The sequence below is a fragment of the Mus musculus genome, chromosome 11 (assembly GCF_000001635.26).
Source record: "Mus musculus strain C57BL/6J chromosome 11, GRCm38.p6 C57BL/6J".
NCBI classification, from domain to species: Eukaryota; Metazoa; Chordata; class Mammalia; order Rodentia; family Muridae; genus Mus; species Mus musculus.
In genome coordinates, this window is record NC_000077.6 from 108,926,547 (window position 1) to 108,948,716 (window position 22,170).

The 22,170-nt window shown below is 53.1% G+C and overlaps 1 protein-coding gene across 6 annotated transcripts in view; it reads left to right on the plus strand.

The window, feature by feature from the left end:
• Positions 1–22,170, plus strand: part of Axin2 (axin 2) — a 32,956-nt gene that overhangs the window by 8,719 nt on the left and 2,067 nt on the right. For all 6 annotated transcript variants that reach the window (XM_006532058.2, NM_015732.4, XM_006532057.3 and 3 more), the window contains exons 3-10: positions 4,893–5,033; positions 12,766–12,868; positions 15,357–15,497; positions 15,645–16,150; positions 16,389–16,583; positions 17,110–17,340; positions 17,964–18,059; positions 19,334–19,501. In XM_006532058.2, coding sequence (XP_006532121.1) covers positions 4,893–5,033; positions 12,766–12,868; positions 15,357–15,497; positions 15,645–16,150; positions 16,389–16,583; positions 17,110–17,340; positions 17,964–18,059; positions 19,334–19,501 — 1,581 coding nt within the window. The remainder of the gene's footprint in view (positions 1–4,892; positions 5,034–12,765; positions 12,869–15,356; positions 15,498–15,644; positions 16,151–16,388; positions 16,584–17,109; positions 17,341–17,963; positions 18,060–19,333; positions 19,502–22,170) is intronic.

Genomic DNA, 22,170 nt, shown 5'->3' on the forward strand with positions numbered 1-22,170 from the left:
TCTACCTCAGCTGCACACTGTCATCTTGGCCACTGGGTGCCCAAGGCACCGGCCAGCCTTCCAAGCCCTGTGTTTATGTGGGCACTCAAAGGAGCCTAAGATTTTAACGACTTGTTTGTACCCTTACCGATTTGGTGTCGGGTTTAATATAAATAGTTTGGACGGAAGAGCAGAAATTACCCTTGGAGGGAAGGGCTCTGGTTTGTGCCTGGTTGAGTGGGTTGCCCAGGCCCTTGATGGTCTCTATAAATAGCTAAGGGCATAAGTGACCTGCTGGTGGGAGCGTGTGTCCTAACCCCTCACACAAACAACACCCCTTCCCCTGCCAGCGTTGAGGTGTGTTAGAGCTGTGTGGAGCCAGGGCTGTGAGCTAAGGCGCTAGGCCCACACTTATTTTAAGAGGGGGAGGATACAGAGATGAGCATTCAGAGAGCTCCCTGTGTGCGTCCCTTTCTGCCCCTTCTGCCCTGGCCCTGGGCAGGGTTCATCTACCTCCCCTTGGGCCTTCTGCTCTGGCCTGGCTTAAAATCCCAGGGGCCCAGCAGACTGTCCTGTGCCGGCCACAAGGCCTTCCTGTTCTCTGAAAGAACTCTGCTGATGAGGCCCGTTTGTGTGTGCGTGTGAGGAGCCATTGGAATCAAGTTTGGCTTCAATTATCAAAGAAAATGATGCCACAAGATAGCTATGCGGAGAGCAGTGGCCAGTAATGAGAGGACGAAACGCCAAGGAGCGCAGCTGGCTAAGACACACTCCACAAGCCAGCCGCGCTTGGTTACAGAAGACACTGACCCCTCACTGTCCACCCGTCCCTCCATCCTGCCTCCCCGAATGCTAGTCCAAGAGGGTATTGACCTGACGGTAAAGTGTCAGAGGCTCTCACCGAGAGCCCCTAAGCTCAGCCTCAGAAGTGGGTCCTCTTGTTCTCTTGGGAGAGGGTCCTCATGGGGAGGCCCTTTGATGGGTTCTTTTGGCTTCCCATAGCCGGGGTGGGGGGTTCGGGGGGGGGGGGTAGACCCAGCATTTCCTAAAGAGGCCCTGAACTGGCCGGGCATACACACTTCCTTCCCTCAGGAGCCATGGTGTCAGCTCAGTGGCAGAGTGGCCGGTGGGTGCACGGCCCGCACTGTGTCCCCCAAGCCTCTGGGCTCTGCAGGAAGGCAGAGACCCTGCACATTTGGGAGTACGACCCTCTTGAAATCATCAAAGCATCTGGGCACACTTAAGGTAGCACGCTCCAGTCTCCCACCGTGCCCTTTTTAAGTAATCAGGAGAAAAGAGCTCTAATCTATTTTCTTAACGTTACGAGGCACTTTGGAGAAAGTTGCAAGTGCTTACAAGCTGAGTATCTGCTGTGCATCTCCCCCACCACCCTGCCCCTCTCTCTGCCTGTCTTGTTATGGTGGTCGGAAAATCCAAGCACTTCCTTGCAGTCAGCTGAGTTAAGAGCAGTGTATTCCATTTTTAATGACTGATCACACAGTAGCCCTCTATTTTGGAAGTAGAGGGAGACAAGTTTATTTTGAGAGCCATGTGCGAAAGGGGTGTGTGTGCGCACACACACACACACACACACACACACACACACACACAGAGGCCCTCGGGGTTTGACTTGGGCATCTTTTTTGTTGCAATGGTGAGGAAGGAATTTCTATTGAGTCATTTTCTCCTTTAAGAGGCTGGAGTTTAAGTCTTAGATCTGAGACGTTGCTGATGTGTTAATACCACCAAGATAGCAAGACCAAGGGGAGGGAAGGTGTTTGAAGGCTATTTAAGGCCGCTTTCGCTGTTTTGATCTTGCACCGCTGCTGTGCCTCTTGAAGACCTTTTCAGCAGCCCATTTGATGGATGTAGGTCTTTGAAGGAGGCTCAGCCAAGTTTGGAGCTCCTGCCACGGGGCCACCCCTGCTTTTGGTGTTGGGGATACACGTGTGAAGACAGGTTGTCCCCCCACAGAGCACACGGTCTTTCAGCTGTGATACATGCTAAATACTACAGCTTTGAAAGGAGGAGAGGTTTGGGGACACAACATCTCTTCATTTTTGCTGGCATTTGGGTACTGGGAGCACGACTGGGGTGCTTGCCCCACCCCCACCCCCCATTTCAATGCTCTTGCCTTTAGAAACTGCAAGGCAAGTGGCCATGTTTGAACTGTCCGTTTTTTTTTTTTTTCAGCCCCTCCTGGAGCTGTGTCCTGCCCCCATTAGCTAAGCCAACACCAGTTCTAGGCCCCTGACTTCTACACCACATCATGAGTGTGCAGACTGTATGTAACACTGGATTCCCAAGGAGGGGACCCTGTAGTAGTTACTGCGACAGGCCCATCCCAGCAGGGGACTCCAGACTGTTTTCAATAAAGACTTGGCCTTTCTCTGTCCTCTCTCACCCCATGTGGTGCCTGTCGCTGCCGCTGCCGCTGCCGTTCAGCCTCTAGAGGCAAGAGTGAGCAAGGACTCACCATCTTCCTGTGAGTCCCTCACTAGCTGGGAGCCTACTGCCACTGGTCACCCCCTCAATTGCCTCTGCCCCCTGTGCTCTCCGTCCTTGCTATCTTGGTTGCCTGGGAACTCCAGAGTGAGGACTTGCTGGCGAGGAACAGGCAGGGATAGTCTTAGCAGTCTTAAATTCTCATTAAAAAGTATGAGGAGGTGACAAGTCTCCCTGTCCTCAGCAGTAGGGCAGCACCGTGGCCTAGGGGCAATTTAGAGCCACGTGTTAAAAGTGTACAGACAGTTCACATGTAGTACCCCTGGTTTGCATTCTAGGCATTTCTGTTTCTGAGCCACAAGTCCAGACTGGTGATGTGGGACAGAAACAGGGCCCCAGCTAATGTCCAGCTGCACTCAGTTGCTCTCTCATTGGTTAGTCTTGATGCTTAGCTCCATTGGGCCCCTCGTAGGAGACTCCAGATGCTGGGCAGGTGCTGTCATGTGACTATGGTATAGCCTTGTTCTGGGTGACAGGACAACAAGGAGGTCCCCCCATCTCAGGTCACGCAGTGAGAGAGACTCAGGGATCCAGGTAGAGCAGAGACTCTTATGCTGGGGCTTCATCCCCACATTCTTTTCTAGTTCCCCTGCCCCCCCTTGAGAGCCTCGCCAGCTTAGGACAGCAGTTCACCCCTGGGCTTCTGTTCACACTTGCTCTCCCTTCCAGACCAGCCACGGGGCCCTCTTGGGCCCCATGTGCTGCTAGTAGCTATGATACTACCCACCCTCCCCCCAGACTCCTGCCTTACCAAGACGGCCTGCTTGGCCCTTGTACCAGCCGTAACTAGTATAACTAGCTTTAGCCTAGCTGGTTAGAGCCCACCCACCCACTCTCTTCTTAGTCTGGAGAGGACTCTGCAGTCTTCCCTACCCACTGTGTTCTGAGTGTCCTGACCGAGTCATCTCAAATTCCTGCTGGTCTGACGCCATGCATGCACCTGGTTCATTTCCAGCCAGCCTTGCTAGAAACCCCTCCATCATACCCTGCCCCGGATTCTAAATTCTAGAACTTTCTAAAGCATCTTGTGATCAGCAGAGAGAGAGAGAGACCAAGTGAGAACACACAGTCCATTCGTGCCCACCAGTTCCCGCTCTGCAGAGTGGCTGCTGTGTGCCTGGCACCACTATGGGTCTTATCTGGAAAATGGGCACTGTACCCTGTGCCTTCTGCCTGAGAGAATGCTTGCGATCTGATAGGCTTTCAGCAGCACCCAAATAACTCCCTTATGACAAGTCCTTACATTATGGTGATGTGTCCCAGCCAGAACCTGGGGGCCTGGAGACCAAAGCCCAGCATAGTGCTGACCATGACCTTTCCCAGGTCCCTCTGCCCTGCCAGCCCCACAGCTATCTTTATGGAGCAGCTGCCGAGGGCTAATGGAGCGAGGGCTGATGGAGCGTGTCTCTTTTTGAAGCTTTTTCCTCTCCTGTTCACGGCTGTTGCCAGCCGAGCCCCAGGAGGACTATGCCAGGCGCTGCGTAAAAGAAGCCCCCTCCAACTTCAGGTGGACTGACCCCTGGAAGGGATCCTTCCTGCAGCCGATGACCGGCTTCCCCCCCCCCCCCCCCCCCCCGAAGTCTTTAACCGGTGACACTAGTGAAGTGCAGCCCAGCAGGAGACAGGCACACTGGTTGTTCTGGGAGGAGATGAAGAGAGTGAAATGGGAACCCACAAGCCACTAAGACAAAGGGGCTGGAGACCCCTGGAGGAGGGGCTGGGGCCTGCCTTTGACTAACTGCTCATTTCAGCCCTGGCTCCTTAGCCAGCCCCAGGGAAGGAAGGCCACGGTGGGGGGAAGGGCACTGCAGGCACAGGACCATGACTGCCACTGGGCTCCTGAGCATCTGTGCCATCTTTCTCTCTCTGGCTGACTGTAGACCTAGGTCAAAGGGGGAAGACTCACCCAGGCCTCTGGGCTTGAGCATCTCTGGACTAGGCTGGCAGATCTCAGATGCGGGAGTTAGGATGCCTCAGATGCTCCTGAGCCAGAGAACTGGCTCAGATGCAGTGACCAGGAGAAGAAAGACAGCTGTCTCCTGGCTTCTTTCGGCTTACCCCGGTTCCCAGTCCTAGAACGCAGTCCTAGCCTCCAGGCCTACAGCAGTCAGTTCCTGCCCCTCTGTGTGTGAGTATTTAGGAGTTGGTAGCATTTCTTGGCAGTCTCTGCAACACAGCTCTGGAGGACCCCTTGTCTCTTGAGGGCTGGGGAACCCAACCCACCTCCTCTCCAAGGGGAGACAATTTCCTTACTGTGGCCATCTGCCCAGGCTTGCAGCTGGGCCTGGGTAGCACGTTGGCATAGGCCAGATGTGGGATCACGCACAACATCATTCTGGGGGTCACCCAATGGCCTGGGTTTCCAGTGAAGAATAAGTGACCACAGTCCTCTTGTCCTTTTCCCATAGGTCCTTCAAGAGAAGCGACCCAGTCAATCCTTATCACGTAGGTTCCGGCTATGTCTTTGCACCAGCCACCAGCGCCAACGACAGCGAGTTATCCAGCGACGCACTGACCGACGATTCCATGTCCATGACGGACAGTAGCGTGTAAGTATCCCAGTGTTCCCTTCCACATGGGGCTGCGGGGGGGGGGTCGGCGGCAGCTGTGGGCGTCATCCATTCTCACCCACTTCTCAGAGCACATCTCTGAGTGGCCATTAGTTCCCTGGGCAGGATGTATGCTGGGCAGATTGCGAGTGATTGTGCGTGGAGCATGGTGGTCTGGGTGGGTTCATTGAGAGCATTGAAGGGACAGCTAGGGTGGTGTCTTCATGGAAGGAAACCAGAGTATATAGTGGAAGGCTAAGATGAGTATCTGGATTTAAGTGGATTTTCTGGTTGTGCTGCAGAACGAGCAGGCAGAACACAGGACATTATTACAAGGGTTTTGTTTTGTTTTGGTCTTTTGAGAGAAGGCCATTAAAGGCAGGGAGCAGAAAGCCAGACCTCTCCAAAGGGCCAGCATGCCCACTCTACCTATGTGCGTGTGTTCCAGCGAGCATCGCTCAGGTCTCTGTTAATGAAGGCCCAAGCCTGTGCCAGAGGCTGGGGCCCAAGGAAGGGGCCTCCTTCATAGGACTGTCTGATCTCAGACCCTTGGCCAACAGATGGCTTTGATAGATATTTCTAAAGCAATCCAAGCCATTGAAGTGGTCCGATGAGGTCGGTGGACTGTCAGGCAAGGTCATACTTTGAGTTTGTGGGTCATTTGAAGTGAAGTCAGATCTATGGATTAGACAGCATCAGCTTTCCGTGAGTCTCATAGTGAGTGGAGTTTGGGGTGTAGTCGTGGTCTGGCCGCCCTCTTTCTGGCCACCCTCTGGTGTTTGATTCAGGAAAGTCAGGGTAGAATTTGGCATGGCCAAAACTCCCCAAAGGCTTTCCTCACCCAGCACCCAATTGAGAACCGGCATTTCAGAAAGCCCTTTGAAGGCCTTCTTTCAGCAAGGGTTAGATCAGGGTTTCTCCTGCTGAGCGAATGACCTTGAACAGACAGACGGCCCACTAAGCTTGCCTGTGAAGTTCTGGGACACTTTCTTAGACTTTGCTCGTTTTAGCTTCTTAAAATTGAACTGTCTATTCTCCGCATGTTTGAAACGAACTGGCTTCTGTTGGCTGGCGTCCTGTAGCCTGGCTGGCTGCATAGGTCCAGTTGGAAAGTGGGGGCGGTTAGTTTGGGGCTCTTGACCCCAATGTTTTAACCCCCATCTGCTCTTATTGCGTTATTTCAGTTTTCCCTGTCAGTAAAGTGACAGATACTCTTTAGGGGAAAAGTTGAAGTTACTTATTTAAAATAACTTACTGTCTTATGTGTGTGCATTGGTGTTTTGCCTGCACGTGTGTCTGCATGAGGGCATCAGGTCCCCTGGGACTGGAGTTACAGATAGTTGTGAGCTGCCATGTGGGTGCTGGGAATTGAACCTGGGTCCTCCGGAAGCGCACCCAGTGCTCTTAACTGCTGCGCCAACTCTCCAGCCCCAGTAGAAGTTTAAAGAGCGTCATTTTGGCATTAGTGAGAGTAAGGCGCACATCGTTTATCCACCAGGAACGAAAGGTTTCAGAGAACTGGTTCCATTTTCATAATTGGCTGAGCTCTTTAATTGTCCACACTGGGTAGGGGGAATCCTTCTTTATTTATCTTATGTATATGAGTGTTTTACCTGTGTGTATGTATGCATGTATACTGTATATGTGCCCCATGCTCATAGATGTCAGAAGGCGGCAGGAACAGGATCACCAGGAACAGGAGTTAGGGGTGATTGTGGGTGCTGAGAACCTAACCCAGGTCCTCTGTAAGAGCAGCAAGCGCTAAGCCATCTCTCCAATGTCGTCCCCCCCCCACTACCCTCAAAGAACTTCCAAAGACTCACATTATTCTTAAATAGAATAATTTTGTTTAGTTTGTTGTTTTGTTTTGTTGAGAATTGATCTCACTCTGTAGCCCTACCCTAGCTGGTCTGGAACTCACTGTGTAGACCAGGCCAGCCTTGAACTCACAGCATTCTGCCTCCCAAGTGCTGAAAATAGAGGCATACAAATGCTACCATATCTGACCCTAGTTTGCTTCCTGGTGGTCCAACAAGTTAGTATCAAGGTGGGCTTTCATGATGTTTTGTAGGTCTCTGGCTGTGAGGTTTGTAGGGCCTGGGTCCCCATGTCTACTGCTTCCATATCTCTCTTTCTCTCTCTCTCTCTCTCTCTCTCTCTCTCTCTCTCTCTCTCTCTCTCTCTCTCTCTGCTGTCCTGTTTGGCTCTCATGTCTGGGCTCGGCCTCCCTCAGGACACAGTAGTTACAGAGTGTGTGGGAGCCTTGCTGCTACATGTAAAATAAGAGCAGGCTGGGACTGAATGAAGGCATTGAGTGAATCTCCCAAGTCCGGTGCCCTTTACGTAAGCCCATGGGGCTTCTGTTTAGATTTCTTAGAGACTATTTTTGGCTCGCTTCCTGGTCCTTGGCTGAGTCTCAGTCCTCATCACTGAGGTGTTATTCTGGGTTCATGATGAGATAACTTGGGTGTGGTCCCATGCTTGTTTCTATTTGACCTCACAGGACCCAGTCAGCAAGGTAGGCAGTGTCCACTGCCGACAGCCGCAAGCAAGCAGGAAGTAGCATCGGGAGCCCCTAGCCATGACAGAGGCAGAACTCAGACCCAGGCTGGATGTGGCGCCTGCCCAGCCGCGCCTTCCATGGTCACCATGAGACGTTAGTGGAACCAGTTGTGTTTGAGGCCTTTAAACCTCTTTCCGTTTTTCTTCTTGTTGATCACTGATCGTAATGCTTTGTTTTCTCAGTTGGGGGAAGATCCTCCCCACCCCCACCCCTCAACTCTTCCTCATTTATTATTATTATTCTTTTAATCCTTTCCAAGGACGAAAAGGCCTCACATAGCCCAGGCTGGTTTTGAATTCATTGTGTAGCCAGAGATGCCCATGAATATCTGATCCATCTGCCCCCATCTCCTAAGTGCCTGGCGTTATAGTTAGGTGCTGGAATTCACACCCAGGGACTTGACTAGCTGCAATGCTGGGCAGTAACCCTCAATCTCATATAAACATAACTGCTTCCTGCTTCACTTACAGCACTTGTGGACCGACTTAAATATGGGGAAACTACTTTGAGACCCTGAAGAGTTGCCGGGCACAGACAGATTCTAGGGAGCATGGGTCCAAAAGGGGCCGGTTGAACAAAGGGGACAACAACTTGTCACTTGGCAGCCTTTTTTTTTTTTTTAGGCCTCTGGTGGCCTGTTCTCTGGCCTTGTAACAGGGTGCCATGTCATGGTGGGCAGATGTCGAATAAACCAGAAACTTAGGGAACGGTATTGTGAGATGTAGAGTTTGCGGGTCCGGGGTATCTTAGCCCAGACAAGTGGGCATTCCTGCAGATTCCTCTTCACAGATGTATCCACTTGTGCATGGTTAGACTGACTAAGAGAGCAGTTGGGTTCCTCCAAGGGCTTCTGGGAATTATCTGGAGCTGCCTCTGGGGGTGTGGTGAAGGGTCTTCATGAACAAGAGCCCACTTATGGGACTTGCTTGTGCTTTGAAGCTCCTATGAGTATACAGCGGTCTGTCAGCTGCCAGGAGTAGGGTGGTCCTCCCTCCCCTCCTCCCGGGGTGATCCCCAGTCTCAGGCTAAACAGACTTGGCTTGGGGTGGTGTGAAGCACTTTTTGGCCAGCCAGCCCTCGGTATGTGTGATCTACCCTGTGTTGGGCGGTCACTCGGGATTCCCAGGGCTAGGATTAGACACCCCCCACCCCCCCCACCTCTTCAGAGCTCTGCCAATTGTGGGCCTTGTGCAGATGAGAGCGCCAAGTGAGAAATAAAGTGTGTGTGTTGGGGGGGGGGGGATGAAAAGCAAGGCTGAATCGCTTTCACTGCATTGTTCATCGAGGGAGGCTTAGAGGGGATGAGAGGGTAGCAGGCCCCTTTGAAATGTGCTTGAACAAGTGAATAGGAGCTCCCCATCAAGCATGCCAAGAGGCCTGGCTGCTTCTCCCCCTCACAATGGCCAGCGTGGGCTGCTGGGGGCCGAGGGGCTGGGGAGCAGGGCCGGCTGCCCCGCTGCGAGCTGGGAGGGGACAGGGACGAGGGGTGTGTGTATGTGGGGAGGGGGGGTGGTCAGAGGCAGCTTTCAATAGACTCCAGAAGGTTGGAGTTCATTAGACACAAGTCCAGGGGAGCAATCATCTAATTTGCGACAGAACCAATTAAGTCCCCCGGGCCTTTGCAAGAGGCCTGGGTAGGAGATGGGCGGGGCCGGCCAGGTCTTGGTGTTTCCCTGGGACCTGCATGCCTTAGCCTAGGTGTGCGGGGCAGAAGGGCCACCTCCCAGATCCCAGTGTTGTGTCGACTTCTCTTTTGCCACTAAGTAAAAATCCCTCTTAAAGATGGCTGGGGGTCGGGGGTGGGGTGGAGTCACGTCCCCATTTTAGCCCCCCCCCCCCGCCCCAGAAGACTGTTTTATGAACTTGTTACTCTGAAACCTGCATTCTCAGAAGAAATGCCTCTAATTTCTAGCCCCCTCCTTTGAAAGTTAACTGCCAGACTTCCAGCACAATCCTCAACCCAGGTTCTGGGAGGGTTAGGAGCAAGAGGCTCATGGGAAAAGGGTACAGAGTGCCAGGTTTAGGAGGGAGGAGTCTGGAAGCGGCTGTACTTTGCTGCCCAAGTTCAAGGACGCTCAGAGGAGGGTACCAGGCTTCTCCGCTTGCCTTTTTGTGAGGAGCTGTTCCTATCATCAGGATTGGCTATGTCTGACTGTAGCTTGCTTCTGGTCTGTGTGTCCCATACATAAACCCAAGATGACTTTTCTCCACTCCACGGAGTGGGTGGCGGTTGTTGTTTTACTCACTGTTTTTATTTCCTCATACCTTCCGTGGGGAGTTTGGTCTGACACTGGGGAGTGCGTCCCAGCAAACTTCAAATATTACCTTATCTTACAGACCAGGCTTTTGATGTTGGCTGTGATCAGAGGCCGCTTCAGAGTGGCTGCCAAATGTGGGCGCACACGTGCACTCACGCCTGCTATTTCAAAGCCACCGGAAGAAGTGACATTCAGGTTAGGCTGGGCACAGCGGAGTCAAAGGGCTGAGCTAATTGGCTCAGCTTAAATGGCAGCTAAGTGGAGTCTACACTTCAAAATCCGTGCGTCCCAGAAACAGCTGGGCCCGGCAGCAGGCTTGTTAGCCAAAACGTTTGTAATTAAAGGAGACTGTACAGGGACCAGAACTCTGGCGCTCTTCAGCCCAGGGTTAGGAGCAGCCAGGACACTGGTCATAAACTTCTAGAGCCCGAACAGAAGAAAGGAGAGGCCCCTTTTGGAATGAGGGGCTGTTTTGGAAGAAGATTCCCGGCTAGGGGGAATTAAAGACATATTTCCAGGAAGGCGCCTCTAAGCCTCTGGCTTCTCCAAGCTAAAATTCCCCCTTTGGGCTCTGGGCACCAGCTGCCTTTCCTATGGCTGGGTCCTTCACCTTCGCTGGATGTTGTGAGAGGGTACTTAGGAAATAGCTTACTCCTCCTGCCGGTTGCTCTGGCTGTCACCTGCCTCCCACCTCCACTCCGTGCGTGGACACAGACAGGTGCACACACACACTCTTTTTTTTTTCTCTCTACATTATATGGAGAAAGCATACAAGATACAAAAGTGTCGACATTGATTTCTATCTGAGAGGAAAGGAAGATGGCTAAGGAAGGATTGCCTGGCAGATGAAGGGCAGAGTTGAGGGGCGTGACTGGGGAGACTCTCCTCAGACTATTGTGTGTACATGTGTGTGGGTGTGTGTGCCACAGTGCATGTGTAGAGGTCAGGGTTCAACCTTCTCCCCAACCTCTGGCCCCCTTAGGACTCTCGAACTCTAATGTAACCTGTTCCAAGGTAGGGGTATATGGGTAGCCACCTCCCACCATTAAGACCCCAGAGGAAGAGCTGGTCATGAGAGGTGTGGTCATTTATGCAAACCTGGGACAGGGACATGACAGCCTTGTGGGTGACGACACCCGCGCCCCCACCATTCCCACAGCCAGTGAGTGCTAACGGTAGAAGATGTCCCGTCCGTCCTTTCATAGTGTCACATGGCTTCCTGGGGCTTCGGAGATGGTCCCCGTGTTCAGCCCATCAGGGTACGTGGATACTAGAAGCAGGCTGCTGAGTTACCGGTACCTGTTCTAGAGGTCAGCAGTGGCTGGCTTGGCTCGGGAGCCTGAGGTACCATTTCTGGTCACCTATAAAATGTGGTTTCTGTGAGAACACAATCTGATGGCGTGTCAGGTGTGTCCAGTAGCACCTGAACTTGATCCACAGGAGCTAGCAGCTCCAGGCTGTCTGTAGTCGGGTGCGATTCATATGCCGGTGAGGAACCCAGGTCACTGCTGGCGTCTAGACAGTTGTTCCAAAGCGAGTGAGCGGAGTCCTCAGAAAGTTAGCTTTAGATGCACTGTGTTGCTGGACTTAAAACCCGCATAACCCTCTTCACCTTCAGGGGCCTTGGAGAGTCAGGAACTTACCACTTTCTGTCAGCTTCTACCTCCTCTGGGGCAGGGAATGCAACTTGAGTTCCTGCCCCCCAATTCTGAACTTTCTTCTTCCCACCTCCCAGTGTGCCTTGATGTAGTTACCCATCCTGCCTCCTCTCAGCGTTGGAATTAGTCGTATTGTTGGCTTAGCAGGGTCTTCACCATCCCCTCAGGGACCCTGTTCTGTGGTCCAGGCCAGCCACCTTCCAGAAAACAGACAAGATACCACAGGTCAGCCATTCCTCCTGGCCGCTGCTCAGGCACTTGAGTGGCAACTTCTGCTGGCTAGACGAGGGTTCTTTCCCTCCTGCGATGAACGAAACACCAGAGGAAAGGGAAGCAATCAGGTTTTAGTAATTAGTTAGTATTTAGCCTAGTTTTAGTATCATAGCCTCTGAGTGTGGAAGTTTGTGACCCCTGGGGTCTCCGGAGGGGACATCAGTGGGGAAAGTCACACCTTTGCAGTCAGGCTGCTAAGTCTGAGACACAGTTTTTATTTTGTTTTAAAATGGTATCAGCTCTTCACTCTTCCTCTTGCTAAGTAAGGATTGTGGTTGTTTTTTATTTTGGATTTTTTTTTTATGTTTTGTTTTGTGAGTCAGGGTCTCACTAAAGAGTGGGTCTGGAACTCACAGAGATCCAGCTGGGATGAAAGGCTTGTGTCTCCATACCTGGCCCCTGGTTTGTTTTTAAAATAGATTGAAAGACATGGTCCTAGGAAGCTCACCCAGAGTTCATTGGCCACACCCCCAACTTTAGATTGCACGCCCCCTACCCCTGCCAACCCCCCCTTTCTTCTTTGTACGTTGTCATGGTAGTTACCACTTTGGACCCATTTGTCTTTGCACACTGCCCTGAGACTCTCTATTAGGGTACCAACTTCCTAAGAGGAGTAGAACCTTCTGTCTCTCCTCCTGCCTGCTGACCTCCTGCAGAGGGGGCGGTGAGGTCTGACATGTTGCAGGTTCTTGGGTGTTTGGGTGAGTTTGTTTGTAGTGCCTCGTAGGAGGGGCTTTGCTCTTAGATCTTTATGTCCCTGCATCTGGGAGAGACAAGTTTACTTGATGACAGCGGGCAGGGTTTGGAGTTTGGTCTTGGATGGGTCTTTCCCTACGTGACTGCACTTGGAGGTGCACGGCTCATCCCCAGGGAAGCGTGTGGCCTTTCCAGTTGGCAGAATCTCAGGGAGGGTCGTGCAGGAGATGTCAGGTGCTGAGGTCGCCGTGGTGTGAGCCTGTGGACTTTGTCTTTTCCCTTAGAGATGGAGTCCCTCCTTACCGCATGGGGAGTAAGAAACAGCTCCAGAGAGAGATGCATCGCAGTGTGAAGGCCAATGGCCAAGTGTCTCTACCTCATTTTCCGGTGAGTATAGACGACAGGACACCAGGACACGGGTAGTGAGGCCCTAAATTATTACAGGAGCTGGTGGGGGGGGGGGGCAATGCCTGAGATCTGTAGTGAAGGAACAGAAAGGAATGGCCAGACTGAGGAAATTAAATGGTTCTTTTGGATGTGGTGGTAATGGAGTGACGTTTGATAGTTCCTGAATCAAAGAATGGGAAAATTCTGTGGGGGAAGACAAGCAAACAAAATTTATCACTTGATGATGACATGGTAGGCTCACTGCATTCCTGCTAGACTAGAAGCCCCCCAAAGGCAGGGAGCCCCAAAAGAAACATCATTCATTCATTCATTCATTCATTCATACCTGGTATATGCACTAGTTCTTTGCCTGCATATGTGTTCCATGTGAATGCAGTACTCATAGAGGCCAGAGAGGGCGTCAGGTCCCCGAGATTGGGAGCTACAGATGGTTGTGAGCTGTCCTGTGGGTGCTGGGAATTAAGACTGGGTCCTCTGAAAGAGCAACCAATGCTTTTAACCTCTGACCCCCTCTCCACAGCCCCAGAGTTTTGCCTGTTAGCTTCTGTGTATCCCGGACCTGCTACAGTTCCCATCACAGGCAGGCGCTCACTAAGCCTGAAGTGAATGAGGTTGGGAGAATCTCTGTGCGTTATGTCCTGGTGCCCTGCTCACCCCGGAAAGAAAATAACCTCCCATATACAGTCTTAGCTGTCCCAAGCTCCAGAGCTGGGCTCTCTTAGAGTCTGTGTCTGATGACTGTGGATGGGCAGGTGGGGGGGGGGGGGTCTAGAAGTGAGCCTCCCTGGAGAAACCTCCTCCCATGCCTGAGGGAGGGTAACAGGTTCCTCTGGGGACCTTCCCTCGTATGTAACACATCCCTGAGGGCAGCCGGCACAGTCTACTGGGCTCAGGAGCCAGCCTAGAGGGCCCTGCCCAGGCTGGACTCTTTCTACGGTAGCCTGCTACCCAGGGTGCAGGGGGGAAAGAAGAGCCATCCTGTTGAGAGCAGGTGTCTCTGTAAGGCTGTCTTTCCGGCAGCTTCAGAGAATCCAGCCGGTTCGTATGGTTGTGTTCTATTCAAAAAACTTAACACGTCAGACTTCTAGTCCCAGGTCACCTGAGTAGCATTGCAAGATGCTAGCTCTCCCTGGGAAACTCCTGGCACAGACAATGGCAGACTTACCTTGTCTAAAACTAGCATATTAGGATGGCTTTGGGGAGTGATTTTATGATCTCTACCCCCCACCCCATATACTGTAGATGACAAAGATATTTGAGTGTGGGGGTGAGTGGGTATGTGTTCATCAAAATTTGATTCCCCAAGACTATAAATGGGCTGATTTTGTCCCGGCCTGTGCCGATCAACTTTGGAGGATGTATGGTTCCTGGAAGCAGCCTTCCTAAGAACAGCCGTCCATCCACACAGGGGCCTTCCCTCCCCCGCTCACTTGGTGCAGCTAAATGGTTTCTGTACTGAGTGAGACTGACTCTTCAGCCTGGAGAGTAAGTTGGCCTTCTGCTCTTCCCCACCCCAAAAGAAAAGAGGCAAAGCGAGAGGGAGAGAGGGAGATTAGGGGTGGGGGGGAGCGAAGGAGGAGGAGGAGGAAGAAGAGGAGGAGGAAAGAGGAACAAATGGAGAGGTGGGGAGGGCAGAGTGGGGGGCGAGATGACAGAGAAAGGACAGAAAGCCGGGCGGTGGGGGTTCTCGCGGCCTGCAGTTCTTGGCAGGCTTTCTCGACGCCTTTTTATATTCCGTACTTGGTTTGGAGATGTTCCGTTTTCCCTTGATAGATCGGCTTCAGGCAGCCGAGCTCAGCAGTGTTCTGCTACTAGCCCGCAGCAGCTTTCTTCATTTTCTGTACAAAGAGAGGAGGAGGAGGGGAGGAGGGGAAAAATGAGAGAGATGGAGCAGTGTTGAGACAACACTACCTCAAAGGTGCCCAGTGTGAGGCCAGGAAATAAATTACCACTTCTTCTCTGATCTGGGGCCGGTGACTCTCCCCTCCCCTCCCCCCTGCCTCTCTTCCAATCTTATTTATTATTATTTTTTTTTTTTTTAATTTTCAACTCCCTTTCTGTTTAGACTCTACTTTTTTATTCCTTGAGTTGGTTTCTCTCCCCTCCCCATCTCAGAGGGCTGCCTTTTTTTTTGATGTTTGACAACAGTCTTTGAAGATTTTCTACTTCAGAGTAGCTACTGATGGGCTGGTTGTACTACAGAGAGAACAAGCAGGGCCTCTCGGAGTGCGACCAACTGCTCCTGCCCAAGGCAAACGCTGGTGGGGACCATGGCTCTCCATGAGGCCACAGAGCCGGTGCATAAAAGTCCTGAGCAGCACAGGCCGGCTCGCCACCCACTCTCCACTCAAACACGGGGACCTGGCGCACATCAGTGGGCCCCGCAAGCTCCATCCAAGCTGGTATGGCCAGTGCCTGCCTGGACTGCTAATGGTGCTTGGTTTCTGCCTTCTTCCCACACCCTCAGAGAACCCACCGCCTGCCCAAGGAGATGACGCCTGTGGAACCTGCTGCCTTCGCCGCCGAGCTCATCTCCAGGCTGGAGAAACTGAAACTGGAGCTGGAAAGCCGCCATAGTCTGGAGGAGCGGCTGCAGCAGATCCGGGAGGTAGGACAGGCTTGGGCGTCCTCTCCACCCTGTGCATGCAGAAACGCGCATGCGTACATGGGTGCGCCAACCCACGGGTGCATGGACTGGGGGAGCGCGGAGGCGTTGCTTTCTTGTTCACCTCCCCTCTGGGTCCTCCCTTTTCAGGATGAAGAAAAGGAGGGGTCTGAGCAGGCCCTGAGCTCACGGGATGGAGCACCGGTCCAGCACCCCCTGGCCCTCCTACCCTCCGGCAGCTATGAAGAGGACCCACAAACCATTTTGGACGACCACCTCTCCAGGGTCCTCAAGACCCCCGGCTGTCAATCCCCTGGTGTGGGTCGCTATAGCCCACGGTCCCGCTCCCCCGACCACCACCACCAGCACCACCACCATCAGCAGTGTCATACCCTTCTTCCGACTGGGGGCAAGCTGCCCCCCGTGGCTGCTTGCCCCCTCCTTGGAGGCAAGAGCTTCCTGACCAAACAGACGACGAAGCACGTTCACCACCACTACATCCACCACCACGCTGTCCCCAAGACCAAGGAGGAGATCGAGGCAGAAGCCACACAGAGAGTCCGCTGCCTCTGTCCTGGGGGAACAGATTATTATTGCTACTCCAAATGCAAAAGCCACCCAAAGGCTCCAGAGCCCCTGCCTGGGGAGCAGTTTTGGTAAGTGACCAGCACACCCCAAAGATGGGGCTTTTCTTCCAGCCTGAGTCCCGAGCAGGTGTGAAGAGGGCCCACGGGGTCTGCTTTCGCTTCCCGGAGGGGCTCTGGCGGAAGTTGCAGTACGGGCTGTGCTAGGTGCCATGGAACTGTCCTCAGTCTACCCTTGTGGGACTGCCCAATTCCAGGAGCCCTGGAGTTTTAATGAGATGTCTGGATCGGGTGTTCTCGTTCCCTACAGTGGCAGCAGAGGTGGTACCTTGCCAAAACGGAATGCAAAGGGCACCGAACCGGGTCTTGCACTGTCGGCCAGGGATGGAGGGATGTCCAGTGCAGCGGGGGCCCCCCAGCTTCCTGGGGAAGAAGGAGACCGGTCACAGGATGTCTGGCAGTGGATGTTAGAGAGTGAGCGGCAGAGCAAGTCCAAGCCCCATAGGTAAATACCACTCCCCAGGGCTCTGACACAGAGGTGGTGTGGAGACGGCTATTTCTGCCGTCTGTGGAAAGCCACTGCCACTGCCCCTGCCATCTCAGTATTAGACACTGGGCTGAGGAGACCACAAAAATGTCAGATTTTGGCAGCGCCTCCTGTTCGTGTTATGGTAGAGTTATTTTTCTTCTTCTTCTTCTTCTTCTTCTTCTTCTTCTTCTTCTTCTTCTTCTTCTTCTTCTTCTCCTTCTCCTTCTCCTTCTCCTTCTCCTTCTCCTTCTCCTTCTCCTTCTCCTTCTCCTTCTCCTTCTCCTTCTCCTTCTCCTTCTCCTTCTCCTTCTCCTTCTCCTTCTCCTTCTCCTCCTCCTCCTCCTCCTCCTCCTCCTCCTCCTCCTCCTCCTCCTCCTCCTCCTTCTTCTTCTTTCTCTCTCCTCTCTCTCTTTTGCTGAGTAGAATAGACAAGTTTCTATTGAAGTTACATTTTTAGCTTTTCTAACTCAGTTTTTCTTCTGCTCTTCCTATCCTGTTCTAGTGCCCAAAGCATAAGAAAGAGCTACCCATTGGAGTCTGCCTGTGCGGCCCCAGGAGAACGAGTCAGCCGGCACCATCTGTTGGGGGCCAGCGGACACTCCCGCTCGGTGGCCCGGGCTCACCCATTTACCCAGGACCCTGCAATGCCTCCCCTTACCCCACCCAACACTTTGGCACAGCTAGAGGAAGCCTGCCGCAGGCTGGCAGAGGTGTCGAAGCCCCAGAAGCAGCGGTGAGTGGAAGGGTGGGAGGAGCTCAGAAGGGGGCGGGGTTTGGAGAGTGGACGGGTGGGAGGAGCTCAGAAGGGGGCGGGGTTTGGAGAGTGGACGGGTGGGAGGAGCTCAGAAGGGGGCAGGGTTTGGAGAGTGGAAGGGTGGGAGGAGCTCAGAAGTGGGTGGGGTTTGGAGATGGAGAGAGGAAGGCTGAGTGGGGTCTCTCAGATTCTCCCAGGGAGGAATGGCTTCTAGCTGAGTAGATCTCCTATTCAGCCTCTGGAAGTTGTTCTCTTTGGTCCTGTTCATTCCTTAGAGTTCAGGCAGAGTCTTCCAGGCGAGGTGTTCCAACAAGTAGGGTGATTTCACGAGTCAGTTGTAAATCCCATTTCTTAAGTTTTGTCTTCACTACACGTGAGGCATGTTAGTGAGCCAATGTGTAGCCATTGCCCACACTAAGATAGCCCCTTTGTGGAATGTTCTAGAATGTCCGCGAACACAAGGTCTTGTGGGGTCTCTGCGGGGAGGGAGGTTGGGTTGGGTCTACATCTGTTGAAGAAGCCAGAGTGGTTTTTCTCTGCTCCCCAGTTGGCATGAGCATGAGAGCTTACCTCTTAAATTCTTCACCCTCCTCCACCCTCAGGTGCTGCGTGGCCAGTCAGCAGAGGGACAGGAACCACTCGGCTGCTGGTCAGGCAGGAGCCTCACCCTTCGCCAACCCAAGCCTGGCTCCAGAAGAGTGAGTGTCTCTCTGACATTGCTGGGATCCTTACTCTGTGTGGTTGTACGGTTCAGGAAGTGTCACCATCTGGAGTGATGTGTGTGTGGAACTCCATATCTGAACCTACCTTTGTGTCCACACTTAGTGAAGGGCAACACTAAAGGCGAATGTTGCCAGCAGTGAGGGTCACGGGACATCAGCTCCCAAGAATTCAGTGATGACACCGGGTTTCTGGGGGTCTCAGTCGTCAAAAGTTGGGCACGAAGCCATTGTCAGAAAGGTAGAGTGCCTGAATCTGGATGCACAAGCTACTTTGTAGGTTTTGGGAGCTAGCAAGTCTGGACAGGTGTTTGCATCACCCCCTGAGCAGGAAAATGATTCTCAGATTGCCCGGAAGTCTGCCTCCACGATCCGCGTGGAGAAATGTAAAACCTTGTCTCGAACTGGCTCACCCATTTACTCAGGACTCTGAACCCTGTCTTGTCTACAGGATTTCAAATCTGCCTGAGTTATAGAATGTGATCTAGATAAAGTTTTCTTAGCATCATCACCCCAAGCCATGACTAATGTTTGAGGTCCTGAGTAAACACCTTCCTAGACCCTTTCCTTGTTTTAATTGGTGAACCTCAAGTCTACCAACTCTCAACACTGGTGGCTTTTATAAAAGCCACTCACTCCAAAATAAAGTAAATGGCACCATTAAAATGACAGGAGTGCGGGGCTGTAAGAGAGTTGGTAGAGTGCTTGCCTGCCATCGACTGTGCAGCGAGCCTTGGGCTAGCTCCCTGGCACCACAGAAATGGAGGTGGAGGCCGTGTGAGTGAACATCTGTAATCCCTAGCTCTCTGAGGTGCAGGAAGACGGTCATCTCTGACTGCACAGCAAGTTTGGGGCCAGGGATATGTGAGAAGAGACAGGCTGTTCACCTGTAATGTGGGTCTGTGGGAATGATGGATAGGCCTCCGAGGGCATGATGGGTAGACCTCCAAGGGCATTTGAGCGCACACTGTTCATGAGGAACCCTGACCTGGGATTGCCTCCATGGCATTCTCTGGTCTTTACCGGTGGGCACCTGGTTATGCTTGCGATGGAAGGCATTGGGGAATATAGTATCAGCTTACCAGAAGACAACCACCGCTTGCTTCCCTCATGCTCTGCAGCTCTCTTTGGAGGTTGTTCCCTTGGTAATTCGAGGCCCCAGGCCTCCTTTGTAGACAACCTCATGTTGCGTAGGAGTCGGTGTGTATCTGCTTTGCGAGGCTGAGTCTGTGGCATCCTGATGTCTTTTTCAGTCACAAAGAGCCAAAGAAACTGGCAAGTGTCCACGCGCTCCAGGCCAGTGAGCTGGTTGTCACCTACTTTTTCTGTGGAGAAGAAATTCCATACAGGAGGATGCTGAAGGCTCAAAGCTTGACCCTGGGCCACTTCAAGGAGCAGCTCAGCAAAAAGGGAAATTACAGGTGAGGGTCCTGCCCGTCCCGCCGCCTCGTCTGCTCTGGAGTTTGCTCAGAACTCAGAGGATCCAGGCCCCCGAGCATCTTGCTCTCTGCAGGCCTCGGATGGATTGGAGACACACTGTTCAGAAGCTGCCTGAGTGGGCTGCTGGGTGGCTAGGGTCCGTCTGTCTGTCCGTTAGTGCCCCCCCCCCCCCCACGCTCATGCTCTCGTCACCTCTAATATGAACAGCCATGAGGGAAAGCTGATGAGAGGGTATGGTTCTCTGGAGATCTAGCCAGGTCCAAGTGAACAAGACTGAGGACCAAAGACACAGCCCTTCGTTTATTTAACCATGAGAGCAGGGCTGGACTATGTGGTAGGGGCTCTGCCAGAAATCAGAGACTCCTTCCCTGATAAGGGAGGGCAGAGTCAGCCGGGCGTGGTGGCGCACGCCTTTAATCCCAGCACTTGGGAGGCAGAGGCAGGCAGATTTCTGAGTTCGAGGCCAGCCTGGTCTACAAGGTGAGTTCCAGGACAGCCAGGGCTACAGAGAAACCCTGTCTCAAAAACAAAACAAAAAACAAAAAAAAAAAGGGAGGGCAGAGTCAGAGGCTATGCTGGAAGCTCAGAAAAGCAGAGACCAGGGCCAATGAGTCACTCAAGTTACCTATAGCAGCAATGCTTATCAGTAACTAAGAAGGGGCTATGCCTGGTCAGTCAGGAGGGTGGATAGGGCTGAGCCCCGTGTCCATCTGTCCCTCCCCTCCATGCTGGTCCTGGGCCTCACAGTCTCTCCCTGCCAGCCAGCCTCCCTGGCAGAGTACAGGGACCCTTAAAAAAGACCCACATTGACCTTGTGAGGTCCTGGAGAACCCAGAACTGAGGATGGAGGCCATCTCAGACGCGTTCGTCACCCTCCCTTCTTGCCAAGGCAGGGGATGACTTGACCCTGCCTGGAAATGTAGTGTGTGTTCTGCCTATCGTCCCAGGTATAGAGCACCAGGCTGGGACAGTGAGGCAAACAAGACGCTCAGGGCACCCTGAGGAGGTTCCCACCCAAGAAGTGTCCTCTCCCCAGTTGAGCGTCCCGGCCTCTATGTAGAGGCGCACCCCACACGTATCCCCAGAACCCAGATGTGTGAGGAGAGCGTCTGAAGGGCGCTCAACTCCAGGGTAGGCCCTGTGGGACTGCACCAACCATTCTGTCGTGGAGTTCTTATGCTGGCACCAACAGTGACCTTTCGCAGGGAGAAAGACCAAGACCCTGCAGGCGACAGCTTTCTGGGGTGGCAGGTGTGTGTCTGGGCATAAGTCATTTTCTGTTGAAGAGGCCATTCCGAAAGTTATCAAAGAGTCTGGCGAACAGGCCGGGCTGCCGCCTTTAATCTTGACAGAGACCCAGGTGAAGCTAATTACAAGAGTATGCTCCTCCAGGGATTCATTTTGATCTTGGCTTTGACTCGGCCCAACTTTGAGGAGAACCGCAGGTGACCTTCAGGGGGCGAAACTGTCACAGCGCACTATGTAGCGGCCTACAGGGAAGGGCTTCGCTCAGCCACTCTGGCCACATCTGGCTCTGATTTTTTTTCCCCCTAAGGCACATTTAATAAGCCTGGCTTTGAAGCTCTGGCCTCCCCTTTAATGCACAAAGACTTGCACAAATGGTCCCTTCTCAAATTCTTTCCTGATTGGATCAGGCTGTGGGAAGGCCCTCCCACCCTCCTTATCTCTGTAGTTGGGCTTGGTGTCCTCCTAGAGATGGGGTTCTGGGCACTAGAGTTCTGTGTCTTATCCCCACCCTCACACCAGGGCCCCGACTCCCCCAGTGTTGCAGTTTGTACCCCCCCCCCAGACCCCACCCTAATGAAAAATACCACAGTGAGGCCGGGGCCGTGGAGTTGGGGCCTGAGTCGTGTTGAGTAATCTCACCGTGGCAGGAGTTCAGAAAGCAAACAGTCTCCCCAGACATGCCAGACGCCGTCGGTGCCAGATGTCGGAAGGAGGCAGAGTTTGCCACATGAAGCCTGGTGCCGCGGAAAACCCAGTTCTCCTACAAAATGAGATTGAGGCAGTGTGTTTGAAGTCCTGGGGGGCAACGGGGTGGGTGTCTCGGGAATGCAGCCTCTGTCCGTGCTGGAAGAGGTTGCAGTTATGGAGGTTGCCCAGAGGTGCCCTGAAAACCCAGCTTGGAAACCACCACTGGTGTTGGAGCTAGGGACCTCGGTACCAGTGCCCCCATCCTTTTATTTGGAAAAGGGACCCCCCTTGCTTTCCTGGCTCCCCCTCCCTCCCCACTTTCTCTCCCTTCGGGCTTCGCTAAGCATTTTGACCTCTTTCCTATGCAGTGCTATCTCCCTTAAATGGCCCTACGTAGAGGCCCTGGCTAGGCCCACGTCCTCTCTCTCAGCCTTTCAATTCAGTTCACCTGCTCTAAAAGGGACCGATGCAGCCTTCAACCGGGGAGGGTTCGGTTTTTCTAGTCTCCGAGAGAAAGTGCAGAAATGAATCCTCAGCCCTAAACATGGAACAGGATTTTCCATGGCCCGGGACGTGTGTGCAGGGTGAGGGGGTGAAAGGGCACTGTTTTCATACGTACGGTCAGGCGGTCCTCTGAGGAGAGGAACACTGGAGAGGGCAAGGAGGAGCTTTCAGTTAAAGGCAGAGGGGAAGGCCTGAGTGTTGGACCCTAGCA